This window comes from Pavona decussata, unplaced genomic scaffold (genome assembly GCF_977016875.1).
Source record: "Pavona decussata unplaced genomic scaffold, jaPavDecu1.1 SCAFFOLD_91, whole genome shotgun sequence".
Classification (NCBI taxonomy): domain Eukaryota; kingdom Metazoa; phylum Cnidaria; class Anthozoa; order Scleractinia; family Agariciidae; genus Pavona; species Pavona decussata.
In genome coordinates this window covers 2,226,376-2,246,264 of record NW_028145508.1, presented here as the reverse complement: position 1 = coordinate 2,246,264, position 19,889 = coordinate 2,226,376, and the positions used below count along the sequence as shown (strand labels likewise).

At 39.7% G+C, this 19,889-nt stretch overlaps 1 protein-coding gene across 3 annotated transcripts in view; it reads left to right on the top strand.

The window, feature by feature from the left end:
* LOC146474189 (uncharacterized) overlaps positions 1-19,889 on the top strand; it is a 65,033-nt gene that overhangs the window by 9,380 nt on the left and 35,764 nt on the right. For 2 of the 3 annotated variants that reach the window (XM_085117473.1, XM_085117471.1), the window contains exons 4-32: positions 1,937-1,953; positions 2,916-2,957; positions 3,665-3,718; positions 5,083-5,175; positions 6,822-6,887; positions 7,018-7,065; positions 7,670-7,723; positions 8,210-8,263; positions 8,439-8,492; positions 8,994-9,101; positions 10,140-10,184; positions 10,491-10,544; positions 10,674-10,718; positions 11,216-11,413; positions 11,781-11,834; positions 13,054-13,098; positions 13,554-13,607; positions 14,095-14,148; positions 14,716-14,769; positions 15,247-15,300; positions 16,420-16,473; positions 16,580-16,624; positions 17,074-17,127; positions 17,521-17,565; positions 18,293-18,346; positions 18,425-18,478; positions 19,064-19,117; positions 19,240-19,293; positions 19,710-19,763. In XM_085117473.1, coding sequence (XP_084973599.1) covers positions 1,937-1,953; positions 2,916-2,957; positions 3,665-3,718; positions 5,083-5,175; positions 6,822-6,887; positions 7,018-7,065; positions 7,670-7,723; positions 8,210-8,263; positions 8,439-8,492; positions 8,994-9,101; positions 10,140-10,184; positions 10,491-10,544; positions 10,674-10,718; positions 11,216-11,413; positions 11,781-11,834; positions 13,054-13,098; positions 13,554-13,607; positions 14,095-14,148; positions 14,716-14,769; positions 15,247-15,300; positions 16,420-16,473; positions 16,580-16,624; positions 17,074-17,127; positions 17,521-17,565; positions 18,293-18,346; positions 18,425-18,478; positions 19,064-19,117; positions 19,240-19,293; positions 19,710-19,763 — 1,715 coding nt within the window. Of the gene's footprint in view, positions 1-630; positions 862-1,936; positions 1,954-2,915; positions 2,958-3,664; positions 3,719-5,082; positions 5,176-6,821; positions 6,888-7,017; positions 7,066-7,669; positions 7,724-8,209; positions 8,264-8,438; positions 8,493-8,993; positions 9,102-10,139; positions 10,185-10,490; positions 10,545-10,673; positions 10,719-11,215; positions 11,414-11,780; positions 11,835-13,053; positions 13,099-13,553; positions 13,608-14,094; positions 14,149-14,715; positions 14,770-15,246; positions 15,301-16,419; positions 16,474-16,579; positions 16,625-17,073; positions 17,128-17,520; positions 17,566-18,292; positions 18,347-18,424; positions 18,479-19,063; positions 19,118-19,239; positions 19,294-19,709; positions 19,764-19,889 lie in introns of those variants that run through there. The other variant, XM_085117474.1, reaches the window with a different exon arrangement.

Here is a 19,889-nt window from a genome sequence, read left to right as displayed (position 1 = left end):
ATCTCTCTGAACCACACTGATTAATCGAAAGTTATTTTCAAAAAATAGCATTGTGATACACAAATCTGAATCTCGCCACAAATGTCAGTGAAAAATGTACCAATGTGAAAACCATGAGATAATTTTTGATTTTCACCGAGCCATTTATTTTTTTTGGACTGACAAGACCTTCACATAGCGACAAAATAATTCTAGAATAACGAGAGGAAAGAAATCAACTCAATTCTTGAAAGGAACAACTCGTGATCTGTTCCAGCCCATGTTTTTTAAGTTTCATTCCACACCGAGCTATTCTTTCTCTGGTCAGAGGCACTAATCGACAGTTTTATTGCACTGAGGTGATAATTTATAACAAACTGGGAAATATTTTTTTGTCTGTCAGTTGACAGACAAACATTTTAGCTTTTGAAATGACATCAAATTCTCGTGATACTTTCCTTTAACAATAATTTAATTTAAGCAAATTGTTCGAATTTGTTCGATTAACTTCGATTAAAGACATTAACTTCTGCCACGTGGTTTTGATCCTATGTTCTTTTGATTTATTGCCTAGTTTATTGCTGACGAACGATTGTGTTACAGTGTAAAGTGAATCATTAATTTAATCTGTCATCATGTAACGTCGCAACACCGACGGGACGCCATTTCGGCACAAGGGCCCATTCAGAGGTTATTGTCTTGCTCGTTTGCACACGCGACAGACTCAAAGGCCTTTAACTTGGTTTCGCTCAAACTTGGTCATCTAAATGGTCTGGAGGTAGTGTCATTAGCAGCTTACGGTGCGAAGGCTAGCCATGTTTATACTGCGTTGGCCATACTCGCTTCTTCTTGGCTTCCTTCTTGTAAAGACGTCAACAGCACGTAAGTTTTCGTATAATTGCCGGGTTGAAATGCTTCCAATGTTGATATTTCAGTGACGTGAGCGTACGGGATTAGGAATGGTAAGTGGTTTGAGGGAAATGCCAGTGTAAAACGAAGTTCGTAAGAATTAGAAACCTTTCTAATAATATGTTGGCGTATATTCTAAAGCGCATTGTTGACGAGAGGTAACATAACAAAGGCAACACAATGAAAATCACAACTTATAATTGATTTCACATAGAGTGACGCAGGAATTGATTGTATCCATGAATATTTCAATAAACCTAATCATAAAATTTTGATACGCTTCAACCGAGTTTTGTCGCAAGGTAGACATGGTTCGTTATTCTAGCTTATTCTGACGAGACGTCAACAACAGTTTCCTCCAGACAAATTGTCACTGTTTCTTAATGTTCTCAATGCGATCCTGTAACCTTTACTGTTCTGCTTATTATTGATTTCAAAAATAGCCCATGAAAAATGACATGAAAAATCTTTCGATAATCCTACCTGTAGAAGTGTTTGTTTCCAAATTTCTTCCAAGCACGAATTAACGGAATTACCGTCAATCATAGGTCGCGTGTTTGTGCAGCCACGTCGTAATTTTGGCGCGAAATATTGCGTTGTTTTTTTTTTCTCTCGTGGGTAGATAAATGGCTTTCAGTTCTTCCAGCAGTATAGTTGAGTAACATATGGGATGTAATATGTCATGTCTGAAGACAAAAATGATCAGAAACGTTTCTGTTCACGATATGTCATGTCGCATCGGTCAGAGAATGGAAAGATCTCGACAAGGAGCATACGATTGGTTGATTTCTGTAAATATGTGACCTGCTGATACTACATATTTGACCCATATATATGATTGCGTTCATATCTTGATCTAAAATTAACGAGTTTATTTCCTAGGTACGTGTTAGATGTCGATGACTGGTGAAAAATAGAGTGTAATAAATAATTCGAACTTTCAGATGGCAATTAAACCTTTCAGTATAAGCTCAACACCCGGGTTAGTAATTTTAGCTTCTTAAAAGATACTAAGCTATGTTTTTTTTTTGTTTTCTCCAATTCTCAGAATCTATCGATGCAACGGTAAGTGACTTGCATTGTTTGGTAGCTTATTAGGCCCGGTTCAAACGCCGAACTTTTCATGAGCCGATTCTAATACCTCGAATTAAGTACATGAAAAGTTCGGCGTCTGAATCAGTTGGGAACGGCTGTTTCAATTTGGAACGGCTCAGCCGTTCTTCCCACCTGGCTCATCCGGGAATTTCGGCTTTGGAACGGCTTTGATTCAGACGTCGAACTTTTCATGAGCCGAACCTAATGCATAAATTATTATAACGTATTAAAAATAAAAAATAAAAAATAAAAAAACAACGCTGACATTTCGATTGGTTTTGCTTCAAGTAAATTAAGTTCGGCGTCTGAATCAAAAGGCGGGATTTTCGTGATTTGGGCCGACCTTAATTTGAATTAAGTTCGGCTCATGAAAAGTTCGTCGTCTGAACTGGTCCTTAGTTTGTTTGTTCTACGTTCATACAATGGGCAGCGTCCCTTCCAGAATGGAAGGAATGTGTTGTGATAATCCAAAGTACATCTGCTCAGTGCATTGAAAGTTATTTCAATCAAAAAGAAATTAATTTATGAATGGCTCGTTAATTAAGTGCTTTTTCCCGCCAACTTTATATTATCATTATTCCCCAAACGGACTGCTCCCCATGCCTGACTCCCGCCCCCTCCCCCCACCGGGCACTGAGCTATCCAAGGTAGTCCGTTACATAAGCTTTATTGGCTTCCTTGGCCTACCTTGCCTTGTTAATGTTTTAATGGTGTACTTATGTCGGTGAGGCAATCAGTAAACTGAAACTGAAACTGAAATTGAAATGAGGCTAAGTGTGTCTCTTCATGGAAGGTTCAATTCAATTCATAAAAAAGTGGACTGTCCCTCCTTTCACCACGACCACATATGCCATTGCTTTCCCCTTTCTCCCTCAATCACTTTTCATCATTTTCGTCCCAACCAATTAACACGTTTTTTTATAATTTGTTAGGTTATTGGTCCTCCTGGAGATCCTGGACCAGTGGGGCCTAAGGTCAGTAATGTTAGCACAGCGTTCATCAAATATAATTCTCTCTTTAACGCTAGACAGGAAAGTGCTCAATGCTATAATGTATTTCCTATTCGTTAACCTTGCCAAAGCCACGAACGTTTGAGTGAACGAACGAACGAACGAACATGTAAATGAAAAAATAACGCCAGAAAGGAACGAACCAACGAAAGCCGGATGACAATGAAGGAGAAATGAAAAAGCAAAAGAGTGAATGAATGAACGAAAGGAAGAAAGAAAGAGCAAAGTCAACAATAACTCAATGATCGTGCGCAGCGCCGAGTTGGCGTATCCAGCAAACGCGAGTGGGATATTTTTTGTATTAAAAACAACCACGAGAAATCGTTAAATCTTGCTGATTTAGTGATATTTTCGTTCTCCCTGACACGTACTCTTCCCATATTTGTGGGACATGGTATAATGGCTCGTATGCCATGGCCGCTAAACCAATCAAACTCTGGAACTGCGTTATCCGATGAGTTAGTTTTTAGTAATACCTTTTATATGGCAGGGTACAGATTCAAATGGTCATCGATCATTTGCTATCTTAATGTTACTGTGACGAATTACTGTTTAAACTAACTTAGACTATTCAGGGAAGCACATATTAGTGTTTATTTGTCGAATCTAAATCATTCGGTAAGGTTAATGGTGTTCGTTATGCACTTTTTTATTTCAAATCTTTGACACAGGGCTTTGCTGGGTCACAGGGCACGCGTGGCGCAACAGGACCAATTGGACAAAAGGTAAAGGACTTCTCCCTTGTTACCCGCTCTTCCCCTTACCCCTGCAATCAGTAAATTTGAAATATTTGTTTCAATCAATCAATCAATCAATCAATCAATCAATCAATCAATCAATCAATCTTTATTTACCATGACGTAAGTACACAGGTTATATGCAATGTTTTTGAGGTAGATTTTAAATTCGATATCTTCCTCTTCTACTCTTTCCTACCCTTCTCCGTTGAAAGCGTTGCAACACTTTTACCAAACCAAAACCAAGAGGCTTCCGTTTCAGTAGTTTGGCTTCCAGTTGGTGAGTAACTGCCAGTGACGTACGCTGTCGTCACAATCACATGAACAGCTCAATCAAATCAATCCTCTGTTAAGTGGCAAGCAACCCTCGGAGAATGAACACAAGTGGTCACTTAGCGGTCTTAAGCCTCCTAATAGAGACCTTTATATTCTAGTACGACTACGAGGTTTTCCAATAGACAAAGAGCGCGCGGGTGAACCAGTGCCATTTTGGCGGGAAAACGAGATAGCCGTCGCCATTTTACTACGAGTTTTTGTGAGAACGGCGTAGTGGCGAAAACAAGTCCTCGAAACGAAGGTGATCTCGTCTTTTTGAAATCACGAAGGGGCTTAGCTATCATCGTTCAAAAAGACTGCATCAAGTTCGTCGCTCGTAAAGAGTAAAATGAACTCGTTCTGGGATATATCTGTTCTTAGTACTTCGCTAAGAACTTGAAGTCAATCTCGTATATTCGTAGTCGTGCTCGTATTAGAATCTAAAGGTTTCTAATAGCAGTTCACGGGAAACTGTCAATAATATATATATATATATTTTTGCAAATATTAAAACAATGGAACCTATAATGAAGTCGTCGGTATGACGAACGATATTCAGGCCCATAGCAAGGCTAAAACAACTGAGGGGGCTTGGTAAAATAGTGAGACAAAGCCCCCCCTGTCCCTTCCCCCGCTACGGGCCTGGATATTCTCTATCCCGGCTTCTTAAATTGTATGGAACAGAACCTCCATACTACGAACCCTCCATGTAACGAAGCCTTTCCCCTAGTCCCCAGTCATTTTCAGATTCCGCTGAATTACAGAACCATCTTTAAACTTTGTCTAAACACAGTTATCGCTTTTTTTCTGCCAGTGCTTTCACATTATGTTCGTTCAAATATATATATATATATTTTTATGGTTACATTCCGGTTTCCATGAGTGCCTTGCTTAGAGATTGCAATAAATTCACGAGTGATGTGCGTCACTTTAGGTTGCGGAGGTCTCATGTCTGTCCAAATTTATGATTATTTCCTATATATCCTCTTTTAAATTCTCTGAAGGTTTGATAATTGCCCGATTTGACAATTTTCCAGGGACCCCAAGGAAATAGAGGTAGTTTAGGTCAAGCAGGAGATCCAGGAATGCCAGGTCCACCAGGACCTCCGGGATCTGCCACAGGCCAAACAGTAAGTTCTCGCTGTTGAGTATTATGACTGTAACTAGTAATAAACATGAATTAGTAAAGTGCGTTCGATCTCATGGCATCCAGACCGAAGCGAGGCACCCCCGGGACTTCAATTAGCCAGTGGGATTAGCCAGTTCAAAATGGCGCCCAAGCCCTGAAATCGCACAACACCCAGAAAGAAGCGACACGAATAGTATGCTCTCTCCTAACGTCAAACGCAACAATGAAATGAAACGTTTAGAACACCTTCTGCGTCATGCCTGTTCTGATTTATGCGTAGTAATTCAACCATTATCAAATTGTACTCTTATCTGTAGGAAGTGTTACTTTTTATCATAATTAAATGGATTATATTTTTTCAATTATTTTCTGAACCTTGTTAATAGTTTTGGGCCATCCACTCGATTAGCCTTGCAGATCTTCGGATAGTCCAAACTTCTTGCCAAATTTTTAAGTTCAGCTTTTCTTTAATTTACATTTATCCTTCAGCAGAGATTGTTGTTAAGTTTCAGGTTACGTTATCCTGTTGTAAGTAGGCACAAGAAGTTAAATAAAGTTAATTTAATTAAATTGACAGCACCTGCCGCAAAAGCCACAATAATGTAGGAGTGAATTTTATTTAAGTGTCAAGAATACTTTAGCACGTTTTCTAATTAGAGACACAATTTAAAATAATTTTTAATACAAATCAAATGTTAAGTATGCAAATCATATATATGTACAATACTGTTAGAAATTGCCAAAAACATTTCTATTAAAATATTAAATATATGAACTGCAGATAAAAGGGTCAGATCGACAATCATTTCTAACTGAAGTTGAAAGATCCATCTGTCTTATTTTCTTCTTAAAAGTATTCAAATTGGTCACATTTCTACTGTCCTTTGGTATGCGGCGCCATAGTGTCGGTCCAAGACATTTAATAGAGTGCTTTCCGTTCACTGTATTGAAGCAGGGTATAGCAAAATCAGAATTCCTCAGGCTATACTGATTTCTCTGTTGTACTGGCATCGGATCTCATCTCTTAGCGTATTATATATTTTAACATTCATATGGAATGTTTGTCGCATACAACTAAAATGTATTACCTATAAAAACCATACAAATCTGGAACAATCTTAATGTCGCGGAAGTCTCAAGAACTTTGCAATTAGCTCGAGGATAATGAAAAAACTGTCAACACTTCTAAGGTATAGCTGGCCAAATTACCGCCTGCAAGAAGAAACAGTCAAGTTATTTTAGTTTCAATATCTTTATTTATCTCATCTTATTTGTGATTGTAATTGTTATTGTTAGGGTTGTTTTCATTTTGAAAGTGTCAGTGTACAGCCAATTGAAGTAATCGTTATATAACATCAACAGACATAAAGAACTCTATGAACTTTAAGTTAAAGGCGTTAGGTGTGTCACTGTGACGTGCAAGCAAGTTCACGATTTGTTTTGGTGTAACTTCTAAATGTTTGAAAAAAATACAAGTGTGAAATTTCAAACCAGTGACATCGAAGGTCAAGCGAAACTATTCGCTTCTCGGAACAGGCAATGCTCGCGGACAAAGCGGTATAAGTGCATTTCTCGCGCCAAATAAAAGCAGTTTATTTATTCCTTTGTTTGTTTGTTTACCCATTTAATTATTTATTCACATTGCAGAGAATATCAGGACTCAAAGGACCGTTAATTCAAGTCAGTGTTGTTCCTGATACAGGAGCGATCAAGGCAAGTTTTCATTCTTTGTAGTTGACTTCTTCGCAGTTAGTGATGTTTTACCGGAAACAAACTCAGAATTTTAGACCATGTACGGTTTTCCATTTCTTTTTTCCAGTCTTATTTCTTTTTCCATTTACAGCTCGGTTTGCCTGGGCCGTCTGGAGAACTGGGACCTAAAGGATATGAGGTAGGACAAATGTGGCGGCCAGCTAACTCAGAAACCCTAAACATTCGAAACAGTTGGTGTTAGTAGGTGAAAAGCTCCTTTCGTTCCTTGAATTAGTTGTTGTTATCCTTTCGTAAGCGGAGACCTCCCTCAAGAGGAAAGTTAAGCGTGCTGTATTTTACTGTGAATTCCGAAAAAATTGATCCCTTTAAATTAATTAGTCGGGCATTTACGCCCGCGGGAGAAAAATGTCAAATGAATGTTGAAAACGTTTCATTAAAATGCGTCGTTAAACAGGTCAGGGCTCGCTTGTTCGAAAGCCGATTAACGCTAATCCCCGTTAAACGTTAACCGATGTTTTCATTTCGGTCGTTAAAATGTTTTTGAAAACTGCTTTTAAGCTTGAGGCAAAGAAAAGTCTAAATCAAAACTGAAGGGGAAAATGTTGTGGAAAAACTGCTTTATATAATTGATAAGTAATAAAACCCGTGTTAGACTTCATGTTAACCCAAGGCTTTGAACAACGTTAACTGCGCCCAGCTCTATTTGGATAGTTCGATGATTTTTAAGATATATGCTTATAAGTTGCTAGCGCTTGATCATTTTTTTTCTTTGTTATCGTTAGGGAGAGTTCGGTTTTCCAGGGAAGGAAGGAAGTGTTGGAGACTCTGGAGTACAGGTATGTAGCACCATTCCTTCGTGGTCTCTAGAAAGGTGGGGATTTGACGCGTAGTGTAGCAACATTCTCGAGAAAGCGGCGCTTACTTCTGAAAGGGGAGCATTAACCATTACAGTATACATTACATGACGGCATGTTTGATTGCGGATGTGAAAAGGTTGTGTGTTATTTCCATTTAAAGGCCCTATCATAAGGAAAGAACCATTATTTAAAGTTAAGTTCACTGGTTTTCTTATCTGTTGAATGGTTAGGGTTGACAAGGTTCTGAAAAGATTTCTCAATCTAGAAAAAACAGAGTGCTTTTTTCTAATAATAACCGCCAAGGTATTACGAACTGAGCACGAGAGTATTGTGTCCTGACCAAAGTACATGTAACCATGGCAGTAACTGTGGGTTATCTACTGATATCCTCTCGAAAAGTATGACTTCACAGCAATGTTCTTACATGGAATTATGCTCATCTAACTCTATGTTTATTCATCCTAGGGTTTCAAAGGTCCTCCCGGCACCCATGGCGATCCAGGCCCAGATGGACCAGATGTAAGTTAAACTGCATGGATTTTGTCGATAAATTTGGTTCTGTCAGAGAGCCGCGCTTTTGCTTCTTCAAAATTGTCGCGGTTCTGTCTAGAGAAGTTTCGATAAACTATATATACAGTACCATTTGTCAATTCTGTCCATCGCTGTTTTTTCACTTCTTTTTTCTCCTTTTCAGGGACCCGTAGGCTCAAAAGGAAGACGAGGTCCACCAGGATATGAAGGGCCAAGGGTGAGTCTAACCTTCCTTTGTCGTATGTGCCTTATGGCTTCCTTTTAGGCTTCCCCGTCTTTTTCTTTTTCCATGTGCGTCTTCTTTGTACGTATCTTATGTATTGGGGTAAAAGAAATAAAACTGAAACTTGCTTTGATCGAAGTGCGCGATTGTGAACTGAAGTCGTCTTCTCCATGAGCGTAACACCACCGCCCTTTGAGAGAGCAGAAGGCCACATCTTCTGCAGGTAAAAAAAAAGTGCGATATATTGATAACTGAAGAATAATTAAAGCAATTAAGAGAAACAATCAAAAGCGAAAACATATCAAGATTTTTGAAAGTAGGGATTTAAATACACATTTATCCTGACCGCGCGCGCATTCACCTCTGCTCAACGAAAGCGCCATGCACAAGCAGACACAGGAGTTTTCTTTTTTTCTTTCTGGCTTGTAAATTAGATCTGACGAATTCGATCTCTTAAAGTAGCGAATCGCCTGTAATTTATTCTTATTGTTTTAGGGTCCAATTGGCGACGCAGGTCCCATGGGTAAAGCGGGCTCGGTTGGCCAACGGGGTCAAGACGGAGCACGCGGTCGAGTAGGACAAAGAGGACAGGATGGTGATCAGGTATGACCTACTATAGTCAAACCTTGTGCAAGCAAAATGCGATTCTATCTTGTAACTTTGGGGATAAAATACTGGAATGTGACCACTGATATACCGTAGTATCCCAGTGATAAGCCCTGGAAAACAAAACAAGGTCAGATTCTGATAGGTGGCTTATCAAATTAGCTTTTATGAACGGTGATGTTACGGCTTTTGAAACTCGTTCAAATGAAACTAATTTAAACAAAGACAATCTAAAACCATTAACACGACGTTTGTACGCCTGTGTTCTGTTCTTTGGATTGTAAACCTGTACGGTTCGTGTTTTGCCAGGCAAGTTCACGGAAATTGAATGTTGAATGCGATCCGCTTCTCAGTACTATGAGTTACTGGGGCTTTAACTTTTAAGTTCACGTAACAAGATATGCGTGTATGTAGATTTGGTAAAAAACTACTTTATTTTTATGTAGTGCACATGAAATATAGAGGAATAGAACGTCGATCAACTGAGCAATACCCTAAATGCCAAGGGCGTTCGGGCGCGTGACTTCGGCGGATGTCCGTCCGACAACCGCTCCACAAAACCACGCGAAATAAATTTCTGGTGACCGAGGCCAGATTTCCGAAGCCCTCTAAGTAAGGATGTATCCTAAGTATTGTTTCCAAACAATAATTGTTATTCCAACAATAGCTACTGTGAGCAAAAAAATAATTTGGATTCGTCTTAAGTTAGGAGAACTTCTGTCCCTAGATCTTCAACATGTTGTAGCAAATGCTGCAGGCTAGAGGACATGACTTTAGAGACATTAAGATTTGAGTGCAAGCACAAGATTGAGTGCGAGGACGAGTCGCGTCCCCAGAACTCAGACGAGGACCGGAGATTGTAGAAACAATATTGGTGTAACAAGTCATTATCGAAATCGTGCAAACTGGATTAGAAAGTTGTACTCGTACTCGATCTCGTACTCGTGGTCAAATCTAAAGGTCTCAATTCTTGTGGTGGACCATTATGGACAATGTGAATGCATTTCACTTTTATTTTTCTTTTGCTTCCCACAGGGACCTGTGGGTGCTTTAGGAAAATCCGGCATGGATGGACAACCTGTAAGTCTCAAAGTTGTCCAATTGTTACAATATAAATGCTAAAGCAACAATAGCTATGGAAATTAGATTGGATGATAGTGTGGTGGTAAGAACATTTATAAAGAGATTACTGGGGGAAAATGAATAATCGAAGGGTCTACCCCAAAGATAATGCACTGGGGATAAGCTGGAATTACCAGTGTCAGTGACAGCCACATGAATGGGGTACCTAGCCCAGAACAAGAGGTTTTGGAGATGTTTGACTGGATATGCAAAACCACTTTTCAAAGTATCAATGGCTAAATTATTCATTGTTATTTGTTTCAGGGTATGATAGGAACAACTGGCCCAAGCGGACGTCGTGGCTATCCGGGTCCTCAAGTAAGGACACTTATGTTTTGTTTTGGTTGTTAGCCTTTGTCGGCCTGCCTATTTGTTGGTCTATCTGTCGGTCTGCCTGTCTGTTTAATCGTTCGTGTTGTTAGATTTTTACTCTTTTTGCGTCTTCAGGGAAAGGAAGGGAAAGAGGGACAAGTCGGTTCAGCGGGACCTCAGGTATATTAGCCACTTCTACAACGATTTATCTTACGTATACGTTAAAATAATACTCTGACAAAACGGTACATAAACCGATAAGCAACAATTGCCTCACGCTTGGGATTTGAAAAACACGAAAACCACGTTTAGTGAACGGAAGCTTCCTAATAAAAGATTATTATTATTATTATTGTTACTTGTACTTGCACGTTCACCACAGATCTTCATGTAGCTTGTTACCGTCACAATTTCGTATAGAAACCATTTTACTTTCATGTTATTACTTCTGACGTTCTCAGCTCAGACCTTCTTCTTAAGCTGTTGACCTTCTCAAATACATCTCGTTTGAATTAGTAAAGGACGTTTAAATAACTCATGCCACTGTTCAAAATGTGGGGATGGTAGGCCAAGCAGATGTTAAAGATCCGGGCCAGAATTCAACCCTTGGTGTCACTGGATTGTGTTTTCTTTTTATCGAACTTGACCTCTTATGAACATCGTTTTTAATCAAATAGGGTATTAAAGGCGCTGTAGGGGGACCCGGAGCTCCCGGAAAACCAGGAATCAAAGGTAGCCTCGGACAGAACGGAGACGCTGGCCCCATGGGAGATGTCGGACCTCCAGGTGAAGCCGGAACTGTGGGTCTCCCTGGCGACGATGGACCTTCCGGTCTACCTGGTGTGGCTGGCAAACAAGGAGAAGTCGGAGGGGTGGTAAGTAGGTGAATTGATTTTGTTTGTTTTGTGGCGTAGGAACCAATTTCATCTACTATTGCTTTTAATTTCCATTTGTCGTGTTTGTAGTGTGTAGTTATAGCAACTATTATTAACAACAGATAGCACTCAATTTTTTATGACATCTACTCACAGTTTAAGTTTCCAGCACAATGCAGTATTTTTCAACAAAATGTCAATTTCATCACATACACCTAACGTTTGTTTTAGCACACATAAATTAAGCAGACCATTTTTCTTTGTACAAGTTTGTATGTATATTTCCTATTTCCATGTTTTGATTGTTTCTTTATTTTCTCTTAAAACTTCATCTGGGTACTAAAACTAATCATACGATGTGTTTTAGGGAGATTCGGGTGAAGGAGGACCTACAGGAGGACAAGGATCTGTGGGACCCGGGGTAGGTCAACGTCAAATTAACCTTTGTAAGACGGAAGTCTAGAGCTGTCCCATTAGTCTCCACTTGACAAAATCCCGTGGTAGAGATTTCCGTCCTATTTTATCATATTTTATTTCAGTGGACCAATGGGAGAATTCACCATCTTTCTGTCTTTGCCATATACGATGCTCTCGTGGTGATGACAACTTATTCAAAAGGGTTATGTCCGAGGCAATCTTTTCTTCTTTTTTATAGAGTTATCTGATTTTAAGCGTGGTGTAATGTAACTAATGCCGGCTGCAAAATCAAATAATAGTTATACTGGCATATCGAAGGGTGTGGCACTAGAAAACCAGAAAACAATTTGCGAATATGGTTGTCACACGTTCTTCTATAAAATGTAATAGCTCCCGCTTGGTGTCTCACGAGCGTATCATTCAGTTCGACAACTGAGCTCCGACAAGTTTCCAGTTGACTTGATATATCAGTTGGTATAGCACTGCACCAGAGTCGCAGAGTACACAGGTTCAAGGCTGAATAATTTTCAGACGTTCTTTTCGCATCTGCTTAAGTTACGTTAATAATTGCGATGGTCTCTCAGTTATTAGTTATAACTTAACTTATGCATTAAATACTTTTCAGTAAAAAGTCTGGGTTTTGGTAAAGCTCTTTAAGGCTGGTCTCCATATGATCGCGGATCGCAGATCGCAATAAGTTCTGCGATCGTCTGCGATCACGATCGCAGGATTGCAGACGATCGCAGAAGTAGTTTCCATATGATCGCAGACGATCGCAGACCTTATTGCGATCTGCAATCTGCGATCTGCGATCCGCGATCATATGGAAACCAGCCTTTAGATAGAACATGGTTCTATCTTCTGCGATCGTCTGCGATCACGATCGCAGGATCGGAGACGATCGCAGACCTTATTGCGATCTGCGATCCGCGAAACCAGCCTTTACATACGACATGAAACTCCCCGAGCGACCATTTTCGTGAACTACCATCTCCGATTGGCAGCAAATCGTGCTTATCTTTCTTGAACCAGATCTTAACCTATCGCCGTATCTATCTCTCGCAAGCGATTCCTTCCCAAAAGGCATCAGACTTCCAAATCCCTAGAATGATCACTTGCGTGAGTTGAATGTCTTCCAAAATAATATCCTGAACAGTTCAGTGTTTTGTATTGATGACGTCCTTGGCTTGTTTGATTGCTGTTTTTGTTGTTGTGACGGACAGGGACCACCAGGAGATTTTGGACAATCCGGTGCAAGAGGAGGGCAGGTACGAAAAAAAAAACGCTTTAAATTAAAGTCGGGCAGAGGGCCGAAGGAAAGAAGTCATTATGAAACATTCACGCAGAAAATTTAATGTGTTCCTCCAATATAAAAGGGACCTCCAGATTTGACTGCGAGTAAGAGATTGGGTACGAGTACGACTTTCAAATATAGTTTTCGTGGTCACAGCTGGTCACAGCAATGTCGTTTCTTGGATCTCCTTATCTTCCGGTACACAACGTGAAGAAGCGAGAGTTCCGGAGATGTGACTGGTTTGGAATTTGAAAGACGTACTCATACAGTTACTCTGATCAGAAGTTCCCTAATGTTACCTCCAGGAATGAAAAGTCAAGAATGTAATCAAAGAGACATAAAAAGAAATAGTATTACGGGGAACCTTTATGTAATATTTAGTTGAAATAAGTACTTTTCGTTTACATCATTGTTTTTATATTGTTGTAGGGTGAGATTGGAAAACCCGGTAGAACAGGACCTAACGGGGAACAAGGACGCTCGGTAAGATATTATGAAATGTGAAATCAACAAAAATATTCCAGTTTGTTGTGCGTCTGTCCAGTTGTAGATCACGTGTGATATCACACGAGCCGAAGGAGAGTGCTTTACTGATATTCTTACCACATTTTGAAGTCCTCTACGATCCTTCACTGAACAGACTCAAGGAAAAATAAGATCTATTTGTCGTTTTATATCATAACAGAGACGTTCACTAGGCGAGCGTTCTGTGATCATTCTCATCAACTGGACGTAACTGAAATGTTACAGATGTACTACATCAAGCAGCTTTTTCCTTTGTTTTGGATAACTGTTAATACTAATGGCTTATCACGTTGTAAGCTTAGGGTCACATGATTTCCTGATTTTCTGATCACGTCATTTCGTGATAAATAGCCAAAGCTACACGTGTCGCCTAGTCTGTGTAACTTTTGTGAGCCGTTGTTTATTGGTCGATGCATCCTTTTTTTTTTCTTCTCTTTTTTTCAAGGGTCTAGCCGGTCTTCCAGGAGGCCGAGGTGACCAAGGTGACCCCGGCAGGAAGGTGAGAAAACGTCGATTGTTGTCTAAGACATTTTGGTAATGGAAAGGTTCATCAATAGATTCATCAATAAACACAGTGGGACGAAGTAAGTCGGCAAATTGCATTCAAGGCATTATCTGTAATTATTAAGTATCACTAATTGTTTCAATTTTTTACCTTCATGCCAAGATCGACGCGTTATGCATTATAGGGAGAAAATTAAAGCCATAACCGACAGATATTTTTCATCCAAATGAATGTTTTATACCTCAAGGAATATTGCTTAACATATCTACTCGATGAGACGCCGAGATGCTCATTTCAATTCTTGAAAGCGCCACTCCAAGTAGGTCTGTTGTATGTTTGTCCTCAAGGGAGTACCCTGTTTAAATAAAGGTGTTCAGTTCAGTTCAGAATGATACCCACTTTGCTGCTGAGGGGGTTGCTGAGGTGTGTCGGCCTTATTTCTCTTATTCCTTTACATCTGTCTACCTATACGATCCCATAAATCCTCACTCGTACCAGTCTCCCCTCAGTTTCTGGAAGGGGGATTAAGTTTTGTTTTAATTCTTCTCATTGTCAAATCAGGGTGCTCAAGGCGGCCCGGGTGGGTCTGGAACTAACGGAGAACGTGGTAAGAGGGTAAGTTGGTTTTATTTCTCCGATGATAATGTAGCAATGTAATCCGTATTTTTGCTATATATGGAATAAAAACTGGTATGCAATTTTAACACAGACTGCGTTTCGTTTGGTCTAAATAAATTGATTTGTTGTATTTTGGATTTAGTGTACAATTGCAATATGTACTCATGAAGGTTTAACACACATTTAATCTCCTTCCTCAAATCAACCAATTCGTTAGAAGAGGTAGGAATAGTTCTTTCAAAATAACTGAAGGTCACGTGACCAAGCTTCACCAAGCAGCTTGGTGAATACCAAAATGATGAACTTTGTTTGGATGTGGCCTTTGAACCAGTTGTCTTTAAGACATTTTGGGGAAAAATGGTGGACTGTCACTTGAGTCAAACTCAATGGAATTCGACACCGCTTAAATACAGCGATACAAGTTAGTCTTGTGGCCTTTATTCATGTCATAGTTAATTTGCATTGTGTATACAGGGAGCCCGAGGTGGTGAAGGACATGCTGGCCTTAATGGACCTCAAGGAATGACGGTAAGCATAACCGTTTGGAATGTACATACAAAAAGGAACACCCAACAGTTTGTTTCGGAATGGTCCGAAATGTCAGCCGTCTCGCCCCCTGTGGGTTAGGGGGAGGAAACGGCTGACATTTTCAGACTTGTTTCGGAAGGCCATCAGCAATTCGAATTAAATTGCGATGAAATACTACAACGTGTTCGTGTAGAACCCCGCTAACTCGACCTCCGAAGGGTAACAACAGTAACAATAGTTCGAGTTAGCGAGGTTACCGTTGAATTTCAGTCCTGTCAAAAATCAATAAAATATCGTGGTTTTCTTCTTTATTCTTTCACAATCACAAGTCACTTGGGTGCAGTAATTAAGTCTGTTTTATAACAGCCTTTTGATAAGAACGTTTAGTTTCGGAATTTTTGCCGAAACTTTTTAAAAAACTTATCAAGGACACATTTCCATGCATTGAAATCATGTACAATAAGATTCCGACATGTCAATCAGCTATGTTTCGTAATTTTGAGGTTTACCGACCGACGTTTTTAGAATATAGTTCGAGTTATCGGGTACTAGATTTGAACCAAGGGAAATTAAAAATAGTTCGAGTTCACCGCGTTCGAGTTGGCTGATAGTATTAAAATGACTGAAAAATGGCGTCAAATCGAGGGTAAATCGGTTTTCGGTCGAGTTAGCGGGAAGTTTAACTAGGAGAGTTCTTCATCCAATTCCCTGAGAACCTCTTACTTCACCCAAAAGAGTGTCAGACTATTTGTAACTTGAGTCGGGACGGAGGAACATGACTTTTGCGTAGGAAAAAAGGATAATGGGCTTGAGATCACAAGGAAATGGGATGCAAAACCTTGACGCCTCTGCCGGTTCGCGTTGCATAGCAATTTGTAAGAGTGCAAAGTTTTGATGACACGAAGATTTTAAGTCCCAAGTTCAGTAACACGATAATTGAAAATTAACATATATTAGAGGGTTATCTGCAATCATTTGACGAGAACCGAAAACGCTTCGTGTCTTTGACCGTAGCGTGGCTTTTGGTACAGTTAATATCTTCTTGTCGCACTCACTTAGCCCATGAAATACCAATGATTTATCTGTAGCCTCCTTCTAAATTGATTTATTTGTTGATAGGGAATAAAAGGCAGGCGTGGATCAAGGGGTCCTAGAGGGGACCGTGGCGATCTGGTAATGTGACTTTCTTTATTTAGATTTTCCTAGATATGTTAAAGGTTACTGGAAAGATTCTTGGACTTCAAGTAAGGTTTTGTTCTCACTTGTCACTTGTTCATAGGGAGCTGTGGGTTTGCGAGGTCCGCAAGGAATCAGTGGAGAACGGGTAACATGATATTTTAAGTAATTTTAAGTAACTTAAGATGGTGCAAACACTACCTCACGTACACTAGGGACCCTTCACGCATGCGCAAAGTCTATTACCCGTGCACTTGCCTGGGCAGTCATAGACAGCTGTTTCGCCCTTGTTAGGGCTCACCAGCATGGCAGAGCCAAGTCAATGCAGAGGCGCGCTCACACAACAATTGTGGGAGCCGTGGCTGGGCATGTGTGCTAGTCCATGGATCTGTGAAAAGACCTGGTATTATTAATCGTGGGGATGGAAAAAACCATCCTCTCACATTATACAAGAGATGTTAAGTGACAAGACACTGCAACTCAACAGGAGCTTGCATGCACTACTAGAAGGGCCCATCACACATTAGTTCTTCCCGGTTGTTTCTGTGATTGAGATAAAATAACATTAGTATTACTGATTATTTTTTAATTTTCCAGGGCCCTGAAGGGCGACCCGGACCTGGTGGAAAAGCTGGATTACCGGGTGGCGGGGTAGGTCATTTGCTAATATCTTCAGAAAATACAATTTTCATACAATAAACTTATCTGTCATGGAAACTCGGGCAATAAAGAGGTCTCGCTCTACTTATTACATTTACCCTAAAAGGCATATTTATGTTAATATTTTTCCTGTTGTGAATGAAAACAGCAGTCTTAAACCAGAGAAAAAGATTTTATATACAAACCGTTTCTTATACCATTCTCTTTTGTGTACTTTTTTGTGCAAGTTCTATGCGACTTTTTGAATGAGTTGTCTTTCCTGAAAGTGCAATTTGACTTTCTGAATGAATTTCCCTCCGAGATTTAGAGAATCAAGGTTATATAGTGGCCTAGACGACAAGAAAATTATGCTACTAATAGATGGTTATGTTTGTCTTTTTACAGGGAGAAAAGGGAGAAGATGGAATACCAGGAGAGAATGGTGGAATGGTAAAAACAACTGTTGTTGTTAATAGGCCATTTCCGAGTTACCGTAAACCTCATTATGAAAGGGAGGCTAAGTGGAAAGCTTTTCTTATGAAAATTAGTTTTGTTTGCATATGAATGAAAACTTATTTTCATAATAAAAATTTTGCACTTAGCCTCGCTTTCATAATGAGGTTTACGGCAACTCGGAAATGGCCTATAGTTCGGATGGTTTCTTGTATTCATTAGAGACTAAGTATACGTGTGGGGAAAACGTAAAGTAAAACCGGCTAAATTTTGTTTCATGACAAGCAGGAAAAAAGCAAGACCTATGCTGCAGTATGTAGAACTTAACTGAAAAAACAAAAACAAAAAATCCGTTACGCATGATGAGAAAAGTAGGCGATGAATTAAATTAACGAATATTAGGGGTGGAGGAAGGGCGGGGGGGTGGGTTGAAATGTTTCTTCTTTCTTTGGTACCCTGGGAGGACTGAGGGTTCAAAACCAGTGCCGCAGGCACAAGTAAAAGCTACAGTGTTAGTCACATTAGATGGGACAGATCTCTCCACCCTGCCCTCTCAATGTTGGTTTACAAGATTGGCTAGAAAAATTCCGAAAAACAACATTGAGAGGGGGAGGGGAGCAGGAGAGGGACATTTTCGTCTTGGTTGTGAAGTGTCCTAACTAAACTTGACTAACACTGTAGCTCTAGCCTCATTATTTATTTATTTATTTATTTATTTATTTAGGGCCTTCCTGGGAAGCGTGGTATTGTTGGTCCTGCTGGTAAGAAAGGAGAAGAGGTAAGGCAAAAGTGCGTTGAAGAGTGTAAGCGACTCCGATAGGTGATCTAAACGATACTTTCAATTTTTTCACCTTAGGGTTATGCTGGAAAACGTGGAATCGAGGGAGAAAGAGGACTAAATGGAGAAAAGGTAAAACAAGACAAATTGCTACCTTAATTGGGTTTTGATCATCTTTTTATTACTAGATGTAATCACGTGAAAAAGAAAAATGAATCCTTAGTTTTAAGCAGGAAAAATCGAAAACCGAAGAGCATCGAAGAAAAGAACAGGGAAATAGAAGAGAACATTGCATACAGATGTCGGAATTTCAGGTTTCGTTCATAAACTAACTCCACAACTGACGGCCATGAGTTGAATCATGTGCGATTTACATGTACAATTATAAGTAAGATATGATGATAAACAAATTCCCCTGTTCCATGCAGTCGCCGCTTTAAATGCAGATTATGTAAAGAGTGGTTTGCCGTTTCCTTGAGTCCCTCAATCATATGAAAGTTAAGAACACTAGTCAGCGTTCTAGTAAAGTCAGAAAATATTGATGTGTCTCTACCGTTTTTGCCCATCTGATGAATAAAATCGTAAAGAGTGGTATTCATCGATTGAAGTACCTTTTTCAAGTTCACTGTTCGGTCCGTGATATCTCGGCTATATATTTTTCTCTAAGAGCTGCGTATTTGTGTGTGATATTTTATTTGTTCGCGTACGTAAATTTAGGGAGAAGCAGGGCCTGAAGGCAAAGAAGGACAACAGGGACCCCAAGGTGTTCAGGTAATATATAATATACAAAAAATAACTAGTGCAGTACTCGCCTGGCAGACTGAAAATTGTCGTATATCTAGTACATATATATGATACGCATTTATAATTTATTATCCCAATGTGTTTCGTAGGGCGGTCAGGGAGGCCTTGGTTCCCCTGGATCAGATGGCGAAATGGGAGAAATGGTATGTTGTACTTTAATTCAGTAGACTTCTTCTATCTTCAGTTCGTATCAGTATGCAGCATGTTTTTCACAAGAACCTAGTTTAATGGCCTTAGCTTCCATGAGTCTCCCATAGCTTAGTGGAGGAGCATCCAAACTAGTAACTGGAAGGTCATAAGTTTTCCTTCTGTTGGGAGAACTTGGATTTCCTTTTTCCGAGTATGCCTGTGTCACTGACTGCATAATACATCATTCTCATTCTTCTACCTTGTAGTCAGAGAAATCGGTGAAAAATTGTTCTTGATAGCTAGCGAGTAACGGGTTTTTGTTCGAGATAGGAAGGGGGTCGAATTAGAGTCATTTATCTATTTATTCATTTTTAGCTTAGCTTATAAATTGAATTTTAGATCAGTGACTTTAATGTCTCATATCTTGCAGGGTCCTGATGGTGCTGTTGGTGATAGTGGAGCTGCAGGTTTTAACGGGCGGCGGGTACGTCATGTATAGTTATCAATCTTTCCTAGTCATAAAGACCCTTCAATCGATGGAGGTGGTGCAAAGCTATCGTAACTTTGGCGAATAAGCCCTTTATTGTTTACCCAGTCTTGAGCTAATTAT